Genomic DNA, 26,545 nt, shown 5'->3' on the forward strand with positions numbered 1-26,545 from the left:
GGAAGACGGTGCTTCTTCTTTTCCTGATAAAAGGTAAGAGAAGCCGATCAGGCAAAAAACTGTCCGCTTCAAACATTGTTTCCATTTTGTGGCTGGAAATCGGTAATGTCATTCCCACTTTCGGTTTCCTTTTGGTGTAACTTTATGTTGTCTCAAAGGCATGGAAATGCATGTATTATAATTGTTGGTATGTTTCCTTTGCTTTGTTATGGTGCGTCAATGTGCGCTTTCTCAATTAAGGTAAATCCAACTCAAAAGTGTACCCATCTTTCCCTCCCTTAGACAATTCTCATCACTAAAAAGTGTTGTATAAAGTTTTTCAAAGTCATGACACCTGCGTAATTAAAAAAGATTCGTGGTTGCCATAAAGTGACCGCAGTCTGTCTGCCATCATGTTAACACTGCCCCGGAAATTTAAAAGAAGCAATTTAAAAAAAAATCTTAGCCAAATGACAATCGATTAGCCCTTTTTCACGTTGACACCTCCTGTATCCGAGCGTGTGTGCGGAATAATAAGTAATGATTGAACCGAAGCTTCAAATGACAGATGCGCCTGACCGAGACACACGAGCCCCGGCTGGTCAGCCCGGGTGAGACCCGGGTGAGACCCCGGAGAGGACTGATCTGACGGCAGCTTATACACACATGACATTCAAACTTTTCTTTGAATTTGCAAAAAGACTGATAGTTCTCCTGCTCATTGAGAATTAGTGCCCTGTGAGAGAGGATTTCTTGTTAAATCGGAGAAACATACACTGTCCCTTCGCCGTTCTTGAAATCATGAACATGAAACTGAGATATACTTAGCATATGGAGCCTCACTCACCTCAGAAGTGATATTATGATTTATGCACTCATAATAGAAAGAAAAACGAATAGAAAAGCTATTATTTTACCTATACTGACAGGCAGCCATGTCCGTCTATGAAATGCACCGATTTCCTGAAATGACTCTTTAGAGGGCTTTTATATAGATCTAACTCGTGGTTTGTGACTTAAAAAAACAAAGCACACAACTGCTTTTTACAGCTCAACTGAAGCTACTTATATTTTATTTGGAGCTAAACAGTCTGCGCAGATGGCGATTCACTGTCCTGCTCCAGAACACCGAAACAGCGCTGATATTTTGTGAATTCAGTTCGGGTAACACACCACCCACTTATTCCCGGGAGAAAACCCAAAGAAGAAGAAGCATGATGCGGAAGAAGGCTGACAGATATTTTGGGTTTGGGAACATAGTGCGCACTTGTACGCCTCCGTTTTCCGCACAAATGACAGTCCTTCAGCATTAGTATCACATTCCCGGGAGTGTATACAGTGTGTGTGCGCTCTCGTTCTCTCACGGCTCAGTGATCGGCAGTCGCTGCGCTGTGCGCTCCGGAGCGCGGTGGTCGCCGGCACACCGACAGGAGACCAAACAGCTGTGCCCGACAAAACGGCTGAGTAACCGAAAGATTAAATCAACCAAACACTCTCTCATACTCTCCTCCTGGCACCGTCTCTTCTACCCCCCTGTCCTCAATACAGATTATAAAAGACAGAGTTTTGTCTTTGGCCAGGGATTTAGTCTGACAGTGAATATTGCTCTTTGACTGTTGTTTAGTTGCTCCCTTGGTAGTAAGATGGACAGTATCTCTCTTATTTGTGGTCTACTGTATATAAGCATCTATTCCTCTTAAACACACACACAATCACTGTCTTGATCTCCGTCACACATATGAGTATGGAAAGGTCCATTTCAACTTGGCTGTTTAACAGGTTTTATTGGGCATTGGGGATATTTGGCTCTCGGCAGTTAAAAAGAGCAAAACACCAACCTTGCCTTTTCTCTCTCTCTATGTGTATTGCCAGTGTCAGTGTGGTGCCTTCCTCTGAGCTTCAGTGTTCTTATGCATTGCTTGTGCTAAATGTGTTTGCATTAACAGTTTGTGTATTCTCGTCATCTGTGAATCTTCAGGATGTCACACCCCCATATCTTAAAAACATCACCATCCTTAAAAACCTATATCGGCATTTTTTTTATTATAAGCAATATATGTCACCGGACCTCTACAAGAGTTGTCTTTATCCCTCCAGTTGTCCCTATTTATGTTATTTGCTCGTTATTCCCCTGAGTGGCGCTTCTATTTTCATGTCACGGCATTTCATTGTAATTGCATCACTCTGTTATTTCATCATCCCGGTCGCCTCCAGGTTGTCATTGATGGTTTGTTCAAACGTTGAGCATCAGAAATATGCCTGTTCAGAGGCAAACAGAGTCTGGGCTTGAAGGTTCAGAGGCTGAGTCGTTACCGGGGATCATGACTCGGTAAGTCATTTTCTCATGGGCTGTTGAGGGCATTGGGCCTGGGAAATCCTTACAGATGCTATTGCAAGTTTAATACTTATTCCACTCACAAGTTACATTTTTATATATCATATTTTTTATAAACTGCAACTGCAAGCATTGTTGATATTTGAGGGCTAGTGTCAGAGTAATCACATTATTTTCCTTTTATTTCCTTTTAGTACATAGGCAGCATATATGACTAATCTTTTAAATCTGTAGCTGGATATTTCAACAAAAAAGTGTTTTGCAGATCAGCTTACAGGCCTTAAATAAAATAGAAATGCAATACTGAAATACCAATGACACTGATTTAGTTAGCCTACAAGAGATTGATGACAATTTATTTTTCAACAGTCCCGCTCAGTACATATACCTTGGTGACCATAAAATAACCAAAGAGTATTTTTCAATAGGAACTTTTTGTCAAATATCAATATCTGTATGGGTCCATGTCCAAGGAAAATGCTTATTTACGATTGGCTGGCCGGTGTCATTTAGAATTGTGAAATCACTGACATGATGAGACCACAAGCACAAGCATTGCAATACTTTTCAACAGATTACCTCATTGTTCAGTAGCTCACTTTAATGCTTTTAGCTTTTGTAGAGGTAGCCCTTTTTTAATGTGGGGAAAAGCCATGTGACCGTTTGTACTCTGTGTCAAAAGCAGGAAGAAACCCAACACCATTCTGTGTGTGGTGTGTGTGTGTGTGTGTGTGTCAAAGGGTCTGCCTGTGTGCTCAAGCGTGTTTTGCAGCACACTGCTAACCTGTAGCACAATGTCAGCACTATGCACCATTACTCAGGCCATACAGAGCATTAATAATCACTGATGTAAAATCACTGACACACACACACACACACACACACACACACACACACACACACACACACACACACACACACACACACACACACACACACACACACACACACACACACACACACACACACAATGGTAGTCTCTCACCCTGTCTCTTCTCTACACTGCTCTCTCTCTCCCCGCTCTTTGTGAGTGTATTTCTCTTTGTGTCTCATTGTTGGTTTAATTCACTGGCTCGCTGACTCACTCCGGCGTACACTCATATGTCACACACGCTCAAGATGCACACACACTCGCAGACACACACATACAGCACATCCAAACACACCCACACACAGAGGGAACATATTTTCTGAAAAATAGAGACGTTTTAAAATCAGACAAGGAACTATTTCAGAGATGGAAAATGTGAACTTTTAACATTTCCTAATAGATGGCAAAAGGGAATGTGTGTGTGTGGGGGGGGGGGGGGGAGATGGAGCGAGATGTGAGTGTGTGTAAGGCAGCTGAACTACATGATGTTAGAAAATCATACCCCTTCAGTGTGAGCCTTTTTCCTTTCTGCCTGTGTCACATACACCAACATACACACTGGCATGGACATTGTTTGTAGTAAGAGGTTAGAGCACAGGGAAATACGGAGAGGGTCTAGAAAAACTCAAATTGGATGCAATGAAAGAAGTGGACATGAGGCAGACTTCACTGTCTACCTCCTTTGTTCTCTGTGTTGTATTGCGTTTTTTTGCTTTTTATGCATCTTGTATGTTCGCGATATTACAATGAGAATTCAAGGTTGGCTGTTTGTGAAAGGAATATATCAAACTGCAACTTTAAAGAGCTGCCACTATCTCAAATACGAAACTTTTAACACAATGTGCTTATTTTAAAGTGTTACTGTATCAATTCATTGTTTTGTTTGTATTGAGTTGTCAGTATACCCAATTATACCATTTCTTTACCTTTATCAGCGGCCCAGTTAAGCATACTTCACATTCTCATTTTCCCTTTGTGAAAATGAAACACAGATAGTGTGAATACAGTTGGAACACGTATGGTTAATTGAAGTTTGTCTTCATGTGATTTTCAGACTCCTTCCATTGCTTTTACCGCAGTCTAACCTTTATTACCATATTTCATAATATATGTTGCTAATTAAACCCATGAGACCCAGGACATTTGTCATGGGTACATGGGACATTCTATTTTTCTCGTTTTCATTTCTGTATCTTGCATGAAAGCCTTTCAATTCTTGCTCCATGGGAAGAATTGCTTTCCCATGCCACTTGATGGGCAGAGAGAGCGTATGCACAATCAGACGCACAAGACCACTCAAACACAAAGAGATGCACACAAACAGAGTCAAGGAGCTGGATGATGGGGAAAAGAATTGCCTCTCATTGTCATAAGGAGACCAGCTCTTCCTGTCATCACGCAGAGGAGGAGGTAGCGATGGAGATATAGAGATTGAGGAGGGAGAGAAAGAGGTTTTCTTTTCCCTTGAGAGCGTATTCATCCTCTTTATCCCTTCCTTCTATGTCAGTACACCTCATCTAGAATGATACTGTTTGCGGCAGGGCCCGGACATATTTACACTGACACAAACGCACGCACACATTTTCTCTCTGGCCTACAAATGCATGACGGACGCACAGAAACATGTATTATAAAGGAACCTCAATGTGTAATGATAATATAGTCACAATATTGTTGCCAAAGTAAAATGCATGGACTCAATCTCAAGTTTGATTAAAAAATAACTCACCATTTCAAGGGAATATGGCAATATTGTCACATCCGGAGAGCGAGATGACTCATTAGTTGGAAACAAACTCAAACACTTTTTTCCCATGCTATTATCTGTATATGAAAATATATGTTATTCTTGAAATGACTGTCCATTGTGAATAGACCAATACATTCATTGTTTACTCACAAAAGTGTCTATATCGGCTTCTGGGTGTATCACTGTCTCCCTGATCTCTGTGCAGGAGCTCTGTGTATTTGGTCTTGTTTTTGCGGTGAAATGCTGTTTCCTTCAAATGGTGATAATGCACACAAATGCTGTTTTGAAAAAGTAACCGAAAATGGCTGAGTGAAGCGTTTAAAATGCTCTCAGGCAGCGTTCAGAATGACTTGAACCTCCGTCAATACACAGCATCTGCATTAATTGAAATAGAACCAGTCACCAAGTGCACAAGACTTTGTTACATGAATGGATTATTTTCAATTTGTACCTCTCGATTGTCTAAACACATGCGGCATTATCTGACGAGCGCTACATTTGAATAGCATACTGAAGCTTTTATGGTATAGGTTAAGGATTTTGGATCAGTGAAAGGGTTGAAGTCAAGCATTCAGTGATGATAGATCAGCCTACAAATGTCTCTGTGGACCTTTTATCCTCATTAGTGCATTTTGCTCTGCTGTTTACATTTCTGCTATTAATAGAACCTACAAGCAGTTACTGAGAGTCAACTGATTAATCTAAATACTTGTGAATAGTCCGACTTCCTCTGCTGAACCCTGTGTGAGTGTGCATGTGTGAGCCTGCCTCTCGGTGACTGTGAGACACTTTCAAAGGCCTGTCTAGAGGTTTAAGGGTCTTGCTAATGAGCAAGTCATTTTCCCTCAGATTAGCATGAATAACCGGGCTAATTCTGTGTGTGTGAGTCTGTTTGTGTGTATGTGTTTGTGACCGCTACTGGAGGTCTAGAAGTCATGTCTTGGGGTTTAAGGTTGAGCTAATCAGCAACACATTTCCCCCTACATTAGCCTCACTTGGTTGATTAGACATGGTGTGTGTACGCTGTGTGTGTGGTGTGTGTGTATGTTTATATGTGTGTGTGTGAGAAACTGAATTAGCTGATCCTTATCATCATGACATAATGACTCAGAGGAGACAAATGATTAACATTACCTTTAATTTCTCTTATTGAATTTAGATTGAATTTAATTTATCGGTGGGATGTGCAATAGTGTGTGTGTGTGGTGTGTTTGACTATGTAAGAGTGTTAAGGTTAATTTATGACAATTGCTTGCGAGGGGCTAAACAGCTAATCTTAATCAGAGATTTCACTGTACAATTTCTGGTGTGGTATTTTCCCACTAATATCGCTGGAAGTATACAAACATTGTGAGCTCCATGTAAAATGCAAGTCAATGAGCAGGACTTCTTTAGTTTTTCACATGTTTTAAATACCTTCAAAATGAATTTATATGCAATACCGTTTCTTTTTACTTTATCCAAATAATATTTATCAATTAATTGTTCCCGGAAATATATGCTGATACATTAATCCTCCTATTGTCTTCGTTTTCCCCCCCTTACTTTGGTGTTCGCGGTCAAATTTGACCGGTCCTGTTTTAACTGCTATTACATTAAGAGCTAAAATAGCATACACCTAAAGAATATTTTATTTATAATGCCATATTGCCCTATCTTGTATAAATGTATATTCAAACCTGAAAATGAACTCATTAACTATTTCTTAAAGATTTACAGTTCTAACGTTTGAAAATGACAGTCCATGGGCAAAAGATGGTTAAAAAAGCACATTTGTCAATGTTTTGTATTTGTCAATTGGTAGTGTTTGAAACAATATTGTATACATTATAATATTTTAACATCTTGTTGTAGAAGTCCCTCTTTGTTTACAAGAGTGTCTATGAAAAACAATCAAAGAAATACAGTTTAATACCACTAAACTGTTTCTTAAGTTGGAAATGAGCTAATCAGAGTAGATATCTGAGCAAACATGTTCTGCCTGCTGGTACATAACACTTTACAATTATTGGTGCTTAGGACACATTATGGTCAGTGCTGTCCTATTTATTTTATTTAGTCGGATTTCAAACTAACTGATGCAGTTTTTATCCAATTACTTAATCCATCATACTCTCTGTTTTTCAAATGTCCTCTTTGCCTCTGTATTTCTCTCAAGTACTAATCTTTAAATGATTTGCTATTTGTTTTTCCTCTCTAAAGTGGTAATATTAAGCTGGTGATCTGCCGACTAGCTGAGTCTTTTGATGGTTTATTTCTGTTCTTTCATCACAACACGATTTCTCTCTGACAAACATCTGAGGAGCAATAACAGGGGCTTTAATGGGCCACGCACGCACGCACGCACACACGCACACACACACACACACACACACACACACACACACACACACACACACACACACACACAGCAAGCCACACGTCTGCTTGTCTGTTACTTCCCTTTATTTTTTACATCGTGTTTCTTCTCAGCCTTTATTGTGACTTTTTTTTTCTCATTTAATCATTTTCATACCGTCATCAATCATTCTCACTTTTAATGTGTCTGTTTCATTCTGTCCCTTTTCTGCACCCATCTTCCTCTTCTCCCTCTGTCACATTCTTCACTCTGACTTTCTCTCTTAAAAGGCATTTTCTCTCCCTATTACTTCCCTCAGCGTCTTGCCTTCCTCACTCCATCACTTTATCCCCTGCCACCATGTCTCAGACTTCCTCTCCCCATCTTTCTCTTCCTTTCTCTCCTTGTCATCCCTGCCTCTGTTCTGAACCCTACTCTCTTCCCCATCTTTTCTCACACTGTCTCCCATAGATATTTTCCCACCTGTCATCCACTTTTTCTCTGCCCCCCCCCCTTCCTAACCCCCTCTCTCTCCATCTCCCCCTCTGAGCAGCTCTTAACCAGTCCTTTGAGAGTGTGTGAGCTGCTCGGCCTAAATGATTTTCTATTACCGCCGCCTGTTAACAGCGCTCCATTTGATCAAGCTAATGAAATTGAAAACTTTCATCTCAGCCAAATTGATTTCAAACCTGAAAACGCACACGGCCCAAAACGGAGAGATAAAGAAAAGGAGAGAGAACGCAAGAGCATTGTGTTCGTGAAGCAGGACATTCACTTTAGACGTGCACAGAAATCAATTCACCTGTGTGTCGTTTTACTCTTGTCCTGAGAAGATCAGAGGATCATAGCCTTGTCTTCATCTGTGTGTTTGTGAGGACATGTATGCCGACATTTCTGCATGTACTCAGCAATAGAGTGTTTTCATTCCGTTGTGTGCATAACGGGTCCACATCAAGGTTTCTGTAGAAGGAACAAATCATGAAAGGCAAATCAAAACAGAGTAGAATAGTGTATTTTTAATCAGTTTTTTGTGCAAAGCAATTTGACATGTTTAATCTTCTGAAGTACTTCCCACCTGCCCACTGAATGGAGGGTCTAGAAATAATGAAATAACACCGACCAGAAAAATCTTCTGATGATTACTGACCTGCAATTGGCTCTTAAATCCTTAGAAAAAGTATTGAGCTTATCAAATGATCTCAATTCGGGCAGAAAATAAAAATGTTAACATTCTTGCCATAACTCTTTGTATATACTGTAGCTGTTGTTTAAACTGCAAACAAGCTGAATGAAAAAGGATGATGTAATATAACACGCACAACGTCCCAATGTGTGAACGCTGAATTTCAACCCTTAGGTCATCATCAGTGCTAAACAGAGCATGCACACTTTCTTTTATTTTGGATGAACACAATGACTTCATTGTTTATATAATGTTTAAGATATATAAAGGGCTGTTATTTTACACATATTTAAGGCCTCTTTGAGAATAAATTGCATCCAAAAAAATTGCACATTAAGTGTGAAAGAAGCACAAAATTAACCTAAAATAAAATGAAACAAAGCATTCCAACATGGAGTGAAAATCTTCTCACCCTGGATCCCGTTTTGGCTCCGAAAAGCTCTGTTCTTCGGATCAGAGTGTAGCATGTAATGTTCTGGATGAACACAGACTCTTATTGTGTATACAGTAGGTACCGCATGCACCCCATATTTCATCCTATATAAGAAATTGACATCCTAACATCACCCATTGGTTTATGGAGTTTTTATTTTGTCCGTCGCCTTCTTGGTTTCTATGCCTCTTTGTCGATGACAGCTGAGACGGTAGTCAATATGTTTACTGGTTGAGCACCATATCTTGTGAATGCCATCTGGGAATATCTTAACATTTAGCACAAATGTCCACTGGGACTCAATGATGAACTGATTAGAACCAGGGGGTCAAAGGTCAAGGTCACTGTGACCTTCTGTCTGTTCCATTTAACCCAGACAACACCCACATAGTAGCTGTCAAGCATAAGGCAGCACCACTGAAAGTAAACCCTGCTTTATCGTCTATTTCAATCTAAATGGGACACAATTCACTGAACATCTTGCTGTGTTAGAAGACTTCAAACTAATTGACACCATAATCTAATTAAAAAAATGTTAGAGGAAATAAATTAAGTGAAAGGAAGGTGATTTTCAAATAGACTTTTTTACAATTAAATGTATTTTTGTATCTTTAGAGACGCCCTCTGCTGGGCATTTGAAATAATGTGGATTAAGGCACATTGTTTTTGGAGGATATTTGGCATGCAAACATATTCTCATAGGTGTTTTATTTTATAGGAACTTGTTCTGGAAGTAGTTCCTCATCTGTATTTGTGTGTGTAGCTTTGGGGCTTTACGTATTTGGCTCCGAACTGCTGCAAACACTTGATGGCATTAGCTACAGTCTGAGAGCGAGCGAGCAAGAGAGAGTCTAGAAATCGTTAAGAAAGAGAGAGACATTAAAAGGCCAGACCAGGCCACCATCGGGGCGCTGCGAAAACATTGGATGCAGAGATGGAGGGAGAGAGAGATGAAAAGAGGATGAAAAAAGTAGCAGTGTGAAATGAGACTTTCGGAGGGAAGAGGGGAAGATTGGAAAGAGATGAGAGAGAGAACTAAACGGAGAAGGATAGAAAAAAGGTAGCGAAGAGAAGAAAGAAGAAGGAGGCAAAAAACAAATTACAGGCCTAGAGAATGAAAAGACGAACATATTCAGAAAACAAAAGAATGCCAGCAACGGGTATTTGGTGAAGGAAAAAGCTGCGGAGCGAGGTTTAGGGACAGCGTGAGATTTAGCATTTGATTCTGTGTTGCTCTTAGCCTACAGGCCAGCATCACATAGGAGATTTCCACTATTTACAAAGCTCCCAGTGGCTTCAGGACCCCATCTACATAATGTTTAACATGCTCAACTGGCTGCGCTCTGCCTGTCAAAGGAACACGGTGTAAGGATTTTGGGCATCAATCCCTGAGGCCTGCCAGGAGGCCAGGGAGTGGGGGGGGGGGAGGCCAAGATGCTCTCGTAGAAGCCAGACACAGTAAATTGAATTAAAAAGCTGGAAATAACATGTACCAATGAACTTTAAAATAGTTCTGCTTTTTGAACTGCATCTAGGGTTTGACTGTTTCACTTTAACGGTCAAATGATTTGAAGCAGCAGACCGTTTTGCACGAGTTTCCCAGATGTGAATTATCCGTGAGCCTGTTACCTCTGATAATAAGAAATGATTACAGCGGCACAAAGTTCAGTCACTTTACATTTTAAGGTCCATGAACTTCCTCAAAAAAAAAAATGTAGTTACTTTTAGAGGCTGGGAAATAATCTAAGAAACGTATTTTCCGAACAAAAACACTTTTTAGGACATTGATCTGCCTCTTCAAGCAACTTCCTCTCATTATGTCTAAGTGAAGTAGGACACTGTTACATTTACACTGATTGATCAAATGCACTACATAATCTTGAGATGCAAAACGTTCCTAATATACGGCTGAAAGTAACTGCAATAAATGACCTTGACGTCTGGATGAGATCAGTGTGTGCTGCACAGTGGCAGCCTGTTGATTACAGACAGTGTCTCTGTGAAAGAGACGGTGTCTCACACTCTTGAGATGAGCCTTTGTGGAGAGAACTTGAACCACAAATTTGACCTTTTCCTATTTGTTGTGAATAATGATCTTATTATCGCTGCATCTGCATTGCCGTACATGAACATCAGTAACTATGTGTCGGTTTACAAAGATCCACACAGGTGTTGTTAATATATTCCAGTCCAATACATTGATTAATCTCATTGATGTTCATGTTAGACTAACAGACTTCAGGATTGAAGTCCTTCACAGAGTGCGTTTTTCCTTGAACAAGCTTGTGCGTTTGCTACATTTTGTGTGTGTGTGTTTGTGCGAGTGTCTAATGTGTTTGCTTGCCAAATCTGTGTGTGCCTGTGTGTGTATTTCTCTTTAAACCAACATTGCCTGTGTACCTAGTGGAAGTCTTTTCAGGACTTTGAGGCTTCACTATTTGTTAGAGAGAGAGGAAGCAATTAGCTGACCGTTAACAAACCCCCTAACGAACCCCACTAACGAACCCTGAGGGCAGCTCTGGGACGACCTAAGCATGCCACCGTAATTAGACTGGCAAATAAGCGCTCGTTATGCAAACGAGTTAAAGTCAATCTGCATATCTTTACCTGAGACACTGGCGTTGCACTGACAAATGTTTACCCAAAGGCAGTGAGGGGGAAAAGAGGAGAGTGGAAGGGGAAAGGTTTAGAGGAGACAAAGTTAACATGGACGACAAAGAGTTGAACAAGTTTAACGATAAGGTAGGATGTGTTGGGATGAACCATTGTGAAAGCTAGTGGATTAAAGCTACACTGTAAAAACTTGCCAATATTCGTCTAATTTCTAGTCAGAATATGTCGTTACACTCGATATAAGACCTAATAACTGAAGAGTTAACAATGCAGTGAGATACAGGGTCTTGTTTTTAGACAATGCATCTTCAAGACTCTTGAAAACATCTTATTTTGTATCTCAAATGAAACAAGTTTTTTAAGCTGCTGTGGTTGTTGTAAAAGATGGTTCATCTTGTTTTAACAAATACATATTTTTTGTAACACAACATTTACTGATCCTAGTAAGATATAGTTCAAAATAAGTTTTCCCAGCTAATCACAAGATCTCCTTTATCTAAATATCCCGTCTTATTTCAAGAAATCTAACCAAGCAATGTTCACTTGTTCTATTGGCAGATCTTTTTACTTATTACAAGCGAAAACACCTTGTTTTCATTATTCTTTTACTTGATTTTGGAGCAGCATTTTTTCCAGTGTAAGGAAAGGGATGGTGGCTGGAAGGAGGACAGTAGTCGGCAGAAGATAAACACATGTTTATGCTTTGTACTTCTTGTTTACATTTCAGCCAATGTGTCTCTTATCCCAGGTGATGGATCAGTTTGAACACAGGTACACACAAGGATCCTTGTACAAAGAAATCGTTTCTGGTTTAAATCTTGCCCACATTCCCAAAGGAGTTCTTCTGCACATCTTCATGATTGTGATTATAATTTTTGTAATCCTGTGCCCTGGGAAAATGCTGGTTGGTGGAGCAAAAACCACTGCCCATTAAGAAAATGGTTTTATTATGTGTTAATATGCTTTTATTTTGGGGGGTTTTATCATTCACGTCCAATTATGTTTCCCTTTACTGTTGGATTTTGTTTGACTGTCCTTCAGTAAGAGTACTGAAAAAATACTAGCCCGATTTTTAATGAAACTTGGTAAAAAGGAGTTGGCCAAGAAAGAGCCTATTACATTTTGGAGCTGATGCACATATTAGGTTTTATCTGAGGTGACTGAATGATCAAATGTTTTAGATTTGTTGGCAACATGTAGGTACTACAATCTACTCACTGTCGTTTATGAGGTCGGACTGAAACCTCAACTTTTCCTATAGAATTGAATGCATGTCCTGTACTGGGATGAGCTATGGTGTGCTGTGAGGCTTGAGAGACTTGTTGTGATTGGTTCTTGGCTGAAGTGTGTATCGTCTTGGCAACAGTCTCAGGGGTTGATGGGTTTGACCTCTGTGTGGCAACGGGGTTCCTGATGGATCACTCGCTACCGCCAACACACACCCAGTGGTCTGCTGCAGATACACACTCTGATATAACGTTCTGTGAGGGGTGTCTTCTGTTTCTATGCAGGAAAGTTTCACACATCTGAGTGAGTGTGTGTCATCTGGTACTGATCGCTGCGTTTCTGTGTCATCACGTCTTCACGTTCTAGTAGGTCAAAGAACAAACTCACAGTGTGTCATATACTGTATATTCCTGTGTGTGTGTGTGTGTGTGTGTGTGTGTGTGTCTTTGGCTCATTAGTGCAGTGGTTCAGAGGCGATTATTTATCGTAATGTTGCCCAGCCTGCTGAGTTGTGGCACAGTCAGCAGCCATCTTTATCACACACACACACACACACACACACACACACACACACACACACACACACACACACACACACACACACACACACACACACACACACACACACACACACACACACACACACACACACACACACACACACACACACACACACACACACACCCATAGTTGTAGAAGTTATTACATGTCCTCCTGTGCTTTGTACATGCACACACACCTTTATATCTTATCTTAAACCCCTTATGCTTTAACACAAACATACTCCCATGGGCACACTCTCTCCTACCAGTACTCACACACACACACACACACACACACACACACACACACACACACACACACACACACACACACACACACACACACACACACACACACACACACACACACATCCATCCCTTGGCTCGCTCCCCCCCCTCCCCTTCCCCTGACTTTGTCCCTGTGACCTTGGGCGAGTGTTGCCTGTGGCTGCTGCTGAGATTTCTGCATAGGGGGTTGGAGGGCGGATGGAGAAAGGCTTGGCCAGGGATCACACAACTTTCATCCCTCTATCCATCCGTTCGTCCGGCTGATGAATGAGAGAAAAGTATTTACCCCCTCTGTTGACAGATGGCTGTGGAGTTTTTTGGGGACTCCTGAGGAGTTCATTTATAATGAAGCTCCTCTTTGGATTTCATCTCGAAACCACATAATTTAATTTCAAATGATGTGTAAATGCAGTTTTCAAAAAGTGACTATGACTGATCACAAACAAAGCATTTGTCAGACTTCCAATTTGTCCCGCATGCCTGCTGAACTACTGCTGTGTTTAAGCTCTGTCCACAAGAATAATTGAAAACCTTTCTCAGTCTTTATCTGTTTGATGTCAGATGTCACAAGGAACAGTCTGGTAACTAGATAGTCACCATTATTATGTCCAAGTATGAGATGTCGGGAGTACTGAGCAAGAAACTAATACATTATATCCATCATCAAATGAATAATGATGGATGTTTAGACTAACTGTAAACACTTAGACAATATATGATGGGGACAAAAAAAGAAGAAGAAAGGAATAAAGAGACTGGACAAACACAAATGCTTCCATGCAGGGTACAAAGGTGTAGTTTGAGAATACAAATACTGTAAATGATAACCGTGACCTTTGCTTCACTTCTCTCAACCCAATTAAACAGCTATGGGACATTTCGTGATGTGTTGGTGGGGTTTAATGGCAAAAAATGCAAGGGGCTGATTTGGTGTTAATGTGGCTTCATGAACTGACAATATTTGGTGCAAAGAGACCAGCGCGAGTAATTTTAGTTCATGTTTAAACGATTACTAGATTATTTTAACTGCACAGTGCTTTATGATCCCATGTAATGTATTTTACGCTTTTATGAAAAGCTATCATATAATATTAATTTCATCCCACCAACATACAGTTCAATCGTGCCGTTCAGGTTGCAGAGTTATCTTGAAATGTGCCCTTGCACGTTTTTGATTAGCCCTAGATCAGGGCTCTCCAACACGTCGATCTACTGAAAAGCTGAAAAGCAGCTTTTCAGTAGATCGACGTGTTGGAGAGCCCTAGATCAGGGCTCTCCAACACGTCGATCTACTGAACTACTGAAAAGCAGCTTTTCAGTAGCTCGCCGCTCGATTATCGATTATAGCGTAGTAAGGTTGCTTCTTGATTTTTCGGCCGCGGCTGGACAATAAAGTTTTTTTATTTTAGAATTGTTTCTGTCACACGAATATCAAATCGGTCGGTGACGCAGAGATCAAGGAACAGACGTGACAGGGGCACAGCGACACCACACACGGAGCAGTCTGCTTTCTCCACCAGCACCAGTCCAGAACCAACAGCAGAATGACCCGCTCTGAATCAGGCCCTGTCGCTGCGGCTCAGAGACACACAGGGAGGGATTTGTGTTTTTTGAAAAAGACTTGTTATCGTCATGTCAGGTTTTTGGTGGATTTAATCAAGTCTTGGATTGCAGAGTATGAATGTCCTCTTGCTATTTTCAGTTGATAAATACTTGTGTAAAGTTTGTGAAGGCAGGAGGAAAGCTTCCGCGATCACCGTCTCCTCTCCGTTCCTCCAAACCCCGCCCCCCCCGGAAAATAATGGCTGATAGTGACCTGATAGAAACTTTATTATTCACTTAATCACTGATTGAGATATGATGAAGCTAACTTAATCTCATACATTCATGGGATTTATGTAACAGTAAGACAGAGAATGTAAGTGTGCACCCACATGCACTATTTTAGTTTGTATATGCTGTTGTAAATACTCCTGTTGTCTGCTGTGTTCAGACTTAAGTCATGTGTGTGATACCACATTCAAGACATTCAGTGTCTTTTTTTTTAACAGAAGACCGTAGCTAGAAGCTGCAGCTAGACTGCAGAAGTATTAGTTTTTTGTTTTTGAGGATGGAACAATTTCGCACACAGATATAGGGAGGCTAGACCTATACAATTGATTTATTATGGTTTATAATTTAATGTCAAGACGAAGAAGAAAAATAACTGTTCAGTGTCAGTCCTGTGGAGATGGAGGTTATACATCTCCAAAATCATGTTCAGCTTAAGTCTCAGCAAACTCAGAACATTTCTGGAGCCTTGTAGACCCAGAAAACTATAAGAACATTCACCAAGCAGCACTGAACATGTCTGCTTTATTTGGTTCTGTTCTACATACCTTTGTGAAGCAGCTTTTTCTGACATGAATGTCATGAAATCTAAATACAGAACAAGACTGACTGATGAACATTTAAATGACTCTATTAGAGTGAACCTAAGTGGGTACACTCCAGCATACACCTCTGGTGGACTCCATGCAGCGCCATTCATCTCACTAACAAAAGAGTGAATGCACTTATTTTACACATGTGCCATAAGATGCTTGTAAGGTGGTGATTAAGGACATTTATGTGAATTTTCAGTGATGTACTTAGTATGTGGGCCATAATAATATGTGAGACATTTTCATTTTCTTGGACCTTCATGTGAAGTTAAGATGTTTGATAAGCTTTAGGTATTGCAATTACACACGTGTACAAAAGTAGCTTAATTAAACTGATGAGGGCTATGTGAATAAATGTAAGCGATGTGATGGAAGTAGCTCTTGGCCACTTTCATTTTTTCAAAGTAGCTCTCAGATGAAGAAAGGTTGGAGACCCCTGCCCTAGATCCATTGCATTGCAGGAAAAGTAGAGCCACTTTAAAGCCGGAAGATTTTTTTTCTTGGCCGTTTGTTTGCAACCGCAGTATGTATGAGGGACTCCTTTTCGTCACGCAGTGCTTGTTGGAGTGAATTTAGACAAACATTATTCACCACAACCATCAGGCCAACCATCAGACGGTACAATAATCAACCATCAATGTTCATTTACTTTGTTAATCATCCATATAAAACGACACCATTTAATAAAAAATACACCTTAAACCCCTCACTCTTTCTTAAGCGATGTGGTATAATATGCTATACAATTGATGAAGTGAAGTTATTTTAAAACCTAGCTAAGGTCATTCAAAAATGGTTGCTAATAGGCAATAATAAAATTGATTTAAATTGGGTAGGATTTATGGAATTATGGAGGAATTATGGAGGTAAATATGCAATGCTAGCCCTACACCCGCTCTAATAGATAAGCTGTCTGTGTGTCTGGCAGGATCATTCCACAGTCACAGCTGCTGGCTGCCATTTTGAGAAACAGCTGACATTTGCCTTCTCTCTCCATCAGATATGTTACTGGGCATGGGCCTCTGACATTTCTGATAGTGTGTGTATGTGTGTATGTGTGTGATGAGTTACTTGGGCATACCCTCTGACATTTTATTGGATGCTAATGGTATTCATTGCCATGGCAGCTGGAAGGGAGGCGGGCATGGCTGTCTATGGATAAATGGCGCCTGTTGCTAACCTGTAAATGCATGTGTGTGTGTTGTCAGGTAACTCTGACTCACAGTGTTGGATGGAGTCACCATTACAGTAGGTGTGTGTGAGTGTTAATGGATGTTATGTCTGTTGAGAGAAGGATATGCATTTCTGCTTTGCTGAACTTTGCGCCTCATGTGTGTGTGTTGCCGTGCAGGTGTGCGTTTGTAGGCAGTCGGTGGTCTTCATCCTTGTGTGTGTGTGTTTGTGTGTGTGTCTGGAGGGCAGGAAGATAAAGGTGCCTGCTTTTTTCAGATAAGGACTCCAGCCTCCACCTCTCTATCACTCTCCTGTTCTACCTTTCTCCTCTCCATCCTTCTACCATTTATTTTCCATCTGAACAGTGTAGCAACAATGCTGTGTCCCTTTCTTCTTCTATACCTTCTTGGACATCCCTATGTTGGATGAAATGGAGACACAGCAGCCTGATTCCCTTTGAACCAGACATTCTTTTATTTACAGGCTAATGTCATTTTTGTTCTCTCTAAATAGTCTACTTACTTCAATAGACAGAATTTTATGACACCATAAATAAACAACAGTGCTGTATGATCAACACAGTCTCACGGCATTTCGTGTTATAGTCACGAAATTAATCTATTGATTCGTGTTCACCTACACGATTTCGCCATTTTTTTCGTGTCACACAGAACGATTTTAAAAGCAATGTAAATAATAACAAATTAGAAGGAAAAAGACATTTAAAAAAATACAGATTTAAGTATTCTGACACAGAACGATTTTAGAAGCAATGTATTTATATTGGTAGTATGTTTCGTGCCTGCACCAAATAATAACAAATTAGAAGGAAAAAAAGATGACATAAAATACAGATTTCAGTATTCTGAGGCTCTGAGCCCCATTTCTTTTCCTCACTGACGGCAAAAAAACTCAGACATTATACAATTTAAAATAAAAGGGATAGAGTTAGGCTTAGGGTAAGATATTGAGTAAGAACATGTTTTTATGAACCACACAGCTTCTGGTCTTCCAAGACCCGACCGGACAAAAAGACGTGTTGCAGGCACGAAACATACTACCAATAGAAATACATTGCATTTAAAATCGTTCTGTGTGACACGAAAAAAAGGTGAAAATCGTGTTGGTGAACATGAATCAATAGATTCAATTAATTTCGTGACTAATAACACGAAATGCCGTGAGACTGGGTTGGTATGATACATGTTTTTCTTCACATTTTACTTTTGTCTTAACTTGTTTAGTCTCTTTTATACAGGAGCTTGCTTGAACAGGGAAACTACAAAAACAGCTCTGCATTCATCTAGTGTTCAAAATGTACTTCTTGTCGACTAGCCACCCGAAAAAAAAACCTGTCAAAAATGTTCCTTACATCTGGCTTTAATCTAAGTGTTAACTTTCTTAAAGTACCTGCCACAGTGAAGTGATCACCATCTGGTTTCAGCTGCTGTTAAATGACAGAAAATGTCTGATTACAATATTGTCACAGTTTGCTGCTCTCCATAAGGTAGATGTTTTCCTTTTTCCCCGTAGAGGTCAGGATGAGCTTTAGTAGCGGCTCATACACTTCCCTTTGAGATGTTAGGCGGGTAGGTGTGTTTGAGCCCTCCACTTTGAAGAAGGTCTTCACGGCTGCCTCTCCATCCTGTTAATGAGTGTAAATCTGCCATATAGATAGAGCGGTGAGGGATTAGCCTGTAAGTGGTGCTCTGCAGGAGACCAGACAGCGCCTGTGGCTCTGCATTCTGATCTCACTCTTTGTACAATCTCCTCTCTTGTCCATGGTGTACTTCCAAAGTGTTACCACCAAGAAATAAATGCAAACAACGACCGAAGCCTATAAAAATAGTTTTCGCATGAATAAACAGTCACCTTTCACCTCTTTTCCCTTGTTCACCCTCTGTAACTTCAGTTCACTGCCTCTCTTTTCTGTGCTACGTCTCTCTCCTCTGTTGGACATCTGTTCATTCTCTGCTCATCGCTGGAGGAAAGGAGGGTCCCTCCATATGTACATCCCCTCTTCCCTCCTCAGTATTCTGCCCTACATAAAATCATTTTTATTTTCTTCTCTCTAAATTTGTTTTGCTTTTGTTTCTTTTTACTTATGAACCATCCTTCACACCAACCTTTTGGCTTTCTCTTTCGATGTGACTCCCTATTTCTCCTTTTCCCATTGTCATATTGAACGGGTATCTCCTGTTTTCCTCTCAGTTCTTCCTCTCTCTCTGTTCCTTTCTTTCTTTTCCTGTCCCTTTTAAATCTCTCTCTATCCCTTCCTCTGTCTCCTGTTCTCTCTCCCAGCTGGCTGTTTAAGAACTGTTTGCCATCTGATGTTCCTATGAGAGGTAATTAAAGCCTGAATCACAGACTGTATGTGTGTGTGTGTTTGTAGGGAGAAATGGATTAATTTCATAACAGCTTTTCTCCAGGCTAGCAGGTAAACCGCTTGGGAGAACCCCCAGCCCGAACCACCATCACACATGTATTCCATCAAGGGCTTTTCAGTGTCACATCATACCTGAGCTGCTCATTATCCTTTCAAATAAAGTTGTATTTAGCCTTCTTTTTTTAACACACTTCTAAATGCATGTAAGTATATTACTCAGTCGACAAATCGTAAGATGCCGTTATGAACACAGCTTTTTACTCAGTTAATCAGCCATTAGGGCTTTTCAAGCTTTATCATCTCTCTCGCACTGAAACCATGTGAAATCCCAAGTGAAGTCAAGTACTGCACCACATCGAGGACTAAGCACCAAAGTCCTTAGATTTAGCAATACATGATAAAAAATAATTAAACACTATCAGTTTTAATCTATTAAGGAGTTTATTTTACGGATCATTTGAGCTTGAGCTATAAACTGACAGCCTCTTGTCGTAGTACATATATTTTACTGGACTATGAGCAACGGTTACATTATTTCTCAACCAATAACACCCCAAAACTTTGCCAATGAAGCTTCCTGGCTCCGATAACTTAGCGGAAGTTACGAAAATTGGCTTCAGGCTGCACTTAAAGGTCCCATGACATGCTTTTACGGTTATTACCTGTCCCCTTGTGTGTTATGTAGCAGGAGCTCCAACAAGCCGTTTAGGACAGAGTGAATACACATACTTTACAGAGATGCTGTATGAGAAACCAATGGGATTTTGGAACATTGAACAATGTAAATCTATTCTAGTAGACCTCACCAATGGAATTATGATCAGTAGAAATGGCCATGTCATGGGACCTTTAACACTAGAACCGCCAGAGGTCGCTGTATACTGCCAACGGGTCAAATTTACCCGCTGTTGATTTTCAAGGTACAATGTTCTTTTATTTATCATGTAGAACAGTGAGTTTTGATCGCAGGGATGAAACTTATACCAATATAATCTGTGGACTCTCAGCTTTTCATATGATATAGTTTGTGCAGATAGTGTGAAGTATAAAATATCGCTACCAGTGCTGATTTAAACGCTTGGTGTTAGACTTGTGTTTTGTTTAGGTACAAATCTCTCTCTATCTCTCTCTCTCTATCTATCTCTATCTATCTCTCTCTATCTATCTATCTATCTATCTATCTATCTATCTATCTATCTATCTATCTATCTATCTATCTATCTATCTATCTATCTATCTATCTATCTATCTATCTTTCTATCTATCTATCTCTCAATCTCTCTCTCTCTCAATCTATCTCTCTATCTATAAGGAACCGCAGTAGACAAAAGGCGTTGCTATAGCAACACGTCATGTTTACGCTGCATTTTCTATGAGGTAAATATTACCCGCTGGCGGGTATAGGTATAAATGGCAATTTCTGTTGGCGATTTTTTCAATCTGACTTCATATTGACAATTTTTAACAACAGAGGGTGCTACATAACACACTTTCAGGAAAAGTCACGGACTGGGAGACTTCAATATTTTATTGAAAAAAAGTTACATACAATCAAAAAACAGCTGCGGGTAAAATTGACCCGTTGGCGGTTCTAGTGTTAAGGAACAAACATCAGAGACTGCATCCATTTGCTGTCATCTATTCTTCTCTGTCTGCCTGTTTCTATTCATCTCTGCCTCTCCCTGTCTTTATTTTCCTGTATCTCCCCATCACTGCCGCTCTCTCTTGTCTCCCACTTGTTTTCTTGTTTTCTCACTCGCTTGTCTTTCTGTCATTAGTTCCATTTGAGCCACACCCACACGACTCTTCTCCTCATCCATCACTCCGCAGCGATGGTTTTCTTTCCGAGTGTGTGTGTGTGTGTGTGTGTGTGTGTGTGTGTGTGTGTGTGTGTGTGTGTGTGTGTGTGTGTGTGTGTGTGTGTGTGTGTGTGTGTGTGTGTGTGTGTGTGTGTGTGTGTGTGTGTGTGTGTGTGTGTGATAGAGACATGAGTCACAGGACGATAGAGTGAGACAATGTGCATCTCTGTTGTTGTTGTCTTTTTGTGTATCTGTTTTATGGGCGTTTTGTGTTTACTTTGAGAGGAGAGTTAGTGAGCAAGAAAAACTGAGACAATTGTTTCAAGTGTGGGTTTCCCCCAAAAGGCTGCCGGATGGACTTGAGATGCAAAAATAATTTCAGTTCTTCATAATTTACAACAAGATGACACAAGTTAATGTTTTGCACCCTACTCTAATGCTCACTCTTGATATACCCTGCAATGGTTGAATGAACAACGCAGCACTTTACATTTCCCCAATTACACATGTTCACACCTGGGAGCTGCCCAGTACAAAGTGCATTTCCATCAGTTCTACAGTCTTGCTTCAGAAAGAAACTGCAATGTGATGTGCATTTCTGTTTTTTCAGACACAGACCTTTTTTAGACAAACACTTACAGTATCAATTAAGTAAAATACCATCATCTATTTTATATTTATGCTGACCTTTACTCTAAACTGATTAATTGTTTGTAGTTGGCACCTATATCAATTTGCCATGTTGATGTTTGCATTTAGGTGAAAAATTAACTTTAAAAAATCCACTTCTACCTTCTGATGATGAGTTGTTCTTTGGTCTTTATTTTCTCTACTTTAACGATGAGCAGTGCCATCTTTTTTAATTAACATACCATTTTCTTCAAGGAGTGAACATTTCATCACTTGTGTTATCCTTGTGTTATCAAAACCCTTGCCAAATGTTGTACTGTAGAGCAGAGTACAGGACTTCTTTTTACTAAATTGGTTTTTTACTCGGTCTCCCCTACAGTACAGCACCAAGTGCCTATTATTTTCTTCTCTACACAAACCTCACAATAAAAACAGAAAGCAGAGACACAAGAGTGTGTATGGTAGAGTTGCGGGGTGTGTCGGAAAGGTGCCTGCGAGAGCGGCACACAAAGAGAGCGGGTTACACTTGTATTGCAACAGTTTGATTGGGCTTTGGTTATGCACAATGATGACTGAGGCTGCTTAAGGCTTTGTCCTCACTGCAGAGAGTAAAAGTGAAACACTATATCCATTTTGGATTTTGGTGTATCCATGTCATGGTTTTAAAAATGCACAATTTCTCGAGCCTAAGTTGAAAACTAAAATCGATAACAATTGGCATGCATAGAGAAAGGTAAACAAGAACAGCTGCAGGCGATTCGAAAAAACAAGGTAAGAAGTGGAGAAAAAAAATCTGGATTTTCAAATGATCAGAAAAGACTGCACAGGCTTGGTAAATGACCAGAGAGAAGAGGAGAGGCGAGCAGCAAGGATGGCAGTTTATCGATTGGAGGTTCCTGTATTTTTTAGATATTAAAACGCCTTTGTTACTACAAGAAGAGAAGGAGATAAGGCTGCCAACAGACATCATGATATAAGAGTGGGAGAGAGAAGGCAGTAAGAAACAGACAAAAGAGTAGAGAGCTTTGGGGACAGAGCATTCTCTGTGGCAGCCCCGAAGCTCTGGAACTCCCTCCCCCAAGACCTCCGTGAGTCCGAGTCCCTCACCCTGTTCCAGTCCCGCCTCAAAACCCATCTCTTCAAATCTGTATACCCATAAGCCCCCCCCCCACCCCCCACTTCCTCCTGACTGCTTTCTGTTTTTTTTTTTTTTTTTCTCTGTTTTGTTTTTGTTTTGTTGTTGTTTTGTTGCCTGTCCTTGTCTGTCTACCCTTCCCCAAATGTAAAGCGTCTTTGGGTCTTAGAAAAGCGCTATATAAATAGAATTTATTATTATTATTAGATAGAATAAAGAGAAACAAGACAAGAGACAAAAAAATGAGGGGCGGGGGGAAAAGAAAATAACTAGATTACAATAGAGGGAGAAATGGCAATCTTGTTTATAACTCAAAGTTATTACAGATCTATCTCTTCTTCACACACATATACTAAATGACTATATTGTGATGTTGCTTGTGCGTTCTAACGTAAGTACAGTACATATTTGCTTTTAGTGTAATTGTTGATATTGTTGCATACGGGTAGTACAATATATCCCAGCAGATGCTGAGTTAGCATGCCCAGCATTCAAAGGGTCCTATCTTTCAGGAATCTAAGGTAATATAATGATAAGAGTAATAGCACTAATATTCCAAATCTGTTGCAAACACTGTTCATAAAACACTACTCTATTCGGAAATGTTTGGATGATGTAGCTTCTGTCACCAGTACCGAGACAAAGAAAGAAAAACAATCTTCGAGAATCTTAATGATGCAGGACAGAACCCTGAACAAGAGAAATCAAATTGAGCTTGGTAAACCAACTAGATTGCAGGAGAAAGGAGATTGAAATTAAAAAAACTGTAGGGCAAAGGTTAATCGTAAACAGACAGGCAGACTTGACTAAGGTGACATTATTTAACATGGTCTGGTCGTGACTAAGCCGCAAGAACAGATGACAGCAAAATAAACTGGAGTTCTCTGTTGGCCATTAGACTGCAGCAGCAGGGGTCCTGCCCAGCAGTGTGAACAATGGTGAGCACCGTGGACAGCTCCTGCATCTCTGTCCCAGGATCAGCACCTTAGACAGCAGTCGTGACACACTTAAGTGGAAAAGAGAAAGGGAGGCTGTTATAATAACTGTAGGCTTATCAAATTCAACTTTTCATTTCATAGTATAGTATTATTTGTAACACAGCAATGTTATTTGTTATAACACCCAGAAGACTCCAGAAAGATTTAAAATATATAATATAACAACGTAGAGAACGGTTGAAGGTGGCATGGTATCTCTTTAATGGTTTCACAATACAAACAAGTATTACCCTGAATATTTTGAGTCACGTCAACTGCTTCTCTACAATCTGGAGTTCCCCAAGGTTTAACCCTGGGCCCCATACTGTTATGTGTACACATGTTGCCTTCTCATGACAGAGTGAAGACTTACAATCCAAAGCTATGCCATGCCTTCTTCTTTTCATTAAGTTATGTTCTATATTTGTACTCTTTAATGCAGCAGCTGATGAATCAACTGGCTTTCAATTTGACGTTTTCCTCAAGAGTTTGTGTTTCTGTCATTTGGGAGCACTTTGTGTCTTTAATAGGAATGTCTGCGTGCTCTACCTTGCCTTGCTCTCTTACTGAACTGAGATCAAATAGCTCTTATTTATAGCATAGTATTTCATTTGTCTTCACATATTGAAGTACATTATTGCAAATGAGCAAACTCATAACTTCCTAGTCCTATTGTCATTGCATGGCTTCTCTCTGAAAATGTGTTGCATAAACCGGCCCAACTGTGCATCTGAAACTGCAGGAGGAAGCCACTCAGACAGGGGGGAGATGTTTAAAAGGATAAAGGAAAGAGAGCAAAGGGGAGCGGGAATGCGGGAGAAAAAGGAGGAGTGAGATTAAGTCAGAGTGAAAAAAAATCCGAAGATACACATAAGAATTGTGCAAGTGATATTAGCCAGGGTGAAAGTGAGGACAAGTGCTTTTTCTTTCTACCCTTCTGTCGTTTATTTGGCACAGCAGCTCTTCTGATTGTTCCAGTTTGGCAGTATCACTTTGTACTCAACCTCTCCTTTTCCCTCTCTTTTCCAGTTAATGTGTAAAAATACTTTATAGTCGTTTTTATTTTTTAAATGTGACTAACAACAAATCACTATTCTTTTTTAGGATTCATTCGGTTGCTGTGCATAGAAAGATATTCTCTATCAAAATGAGTTCAGCTGACACATATTAAAACATGTCGGGTGACACATTTATTTTTTTAACCAGGCATAACTTTGACTGTTTCTGATGGGTGGCAAATTGTTGGATAATTAAAAATATTTTGTGGTAACCTTGTCATATTCAAAATCATGTCACTCGAATGTGTCTTTCGATGAACTGCTCTCCTCTTTATAACCCTAATTATTATCTTTCAGTGTAGGAATCGTGCCCTAAAACAGCCCTTCACAATGTCTGTGACTCCTGCCCTGGCTGCCATCAATTCACTGGCATGTCACACCATTTGCACTGCATTGCATAGCAAGTAATCAAAGTCATTGGAGCTAACCCAAGGTGAAACGTTGGCCCAGCATTTCACACTGAAGTTGTAGAGGAAGATGGCTGCAGGGTATCACCACAGACTCCCCAACTGTTTTTCTAGATGTATATAGTATGTACTGTGTTTGTGAATGAGTGTATGTGTGTGTGGTTTGACCTCTCTAGTGATTAACATGTTGTGCCTGTAGTCTCAGAGGGGTGTTGAGATTTTGTGTGTGTATGTGAGGCCGTGGTGGGGGTTACATTGCAGGGCGTGCTGCTGAGGGAACAGCTGTCAAGGGAGGGGCGCGGGTAATGATGGCCATGCATCACTGTGTGTGTGTGTGTGTGTGTGTGTGTGTGTGTGTGTGTGTGTGTGTGTGTGTGTGTGTGTGTGTGTGTGTGTGTGTGTGTGTGAGATAGTTTGGAAACTCTTGTCTGCTCATACGTCATTCTACCATGGCTGTCTGTAAGCTGCTGGGTGCCTCCAGACGTGTGTGTGTGTGTACTGTGAGTGTGTGTTTGCTAGCCTTGAGTCTGACAGTCTGTCAGAAGGGCTTTCTAATTGTGGTTAAAAGATGGCAAGCCAGAGTCAGCCTAATCTATCATTCACATAACACACACACACACACACACACACACACACACACACACACACACACACACACACACACACACACACACACACACACACACACACACACACACACACAACACGGTAGGTGCTGAGCTGTTATCAGACAGCACGCTGGTGTCTGAGGTGACTTAGTTTCGGTAGGTTTGTATTTATCTCAGGCACGGCAGGAATAGGAGAAGATAAAATATTGGTAAAACAATTGAGGTTGTAGGAAGAAGGGAGAAAATAAGGGAACGGGAAGCAACAAGATACAATACGAAGACGGTATTGGGAGAGAAAGTAAATAGAAAATAATTTTTAGAATTAGGAGTCTTTAGACTAAAGACTCCTAGCTAGCTAACACTAGCTATTTTCTTAAAATAGTTTAACCT

At 40.4% G+C, this 26,545-nt stretch overlaps 1 protein-coding gene across 1 annotated transcript in view; it reads left to right on the forward strand.

Annotated features, from left to right (window-relative positions):
* The window catches only part of si:dkey-215k6.1 (transmembrane protein 132C), a 256,759-nt gene that overhangs the window by 690 nt on the left and 229,524 nt on the right, over positions 1-26,545 (forward strand). The window contains exon 1 of the mRNA XM_034117597.1: positions 1-33. This exon is cut by the window's left edge and continues 690 nt beyond it. Coding sequence (XP_033973488.1) covers positions 1-33 — 33 coding nt within the window. The remainder of the gene's footprint in view (positions 34-26,545) is intronic.

The sequence above is a fragment of the Trematomus bernacchii genome, unplaced genomic scaffold (genome assembly GCF_902827165.1).
Source record: "Trematomus bernacchii unplaced genomic scaffold, fTreBer1.1, whole genome shotgun sequence".
Lineage (NCBI taxonomy): Eukaryota > Metazoa > Chordata > Actinopteri > Perciformes > Nototheniidae > Trematomus > Trematomus bernacchii.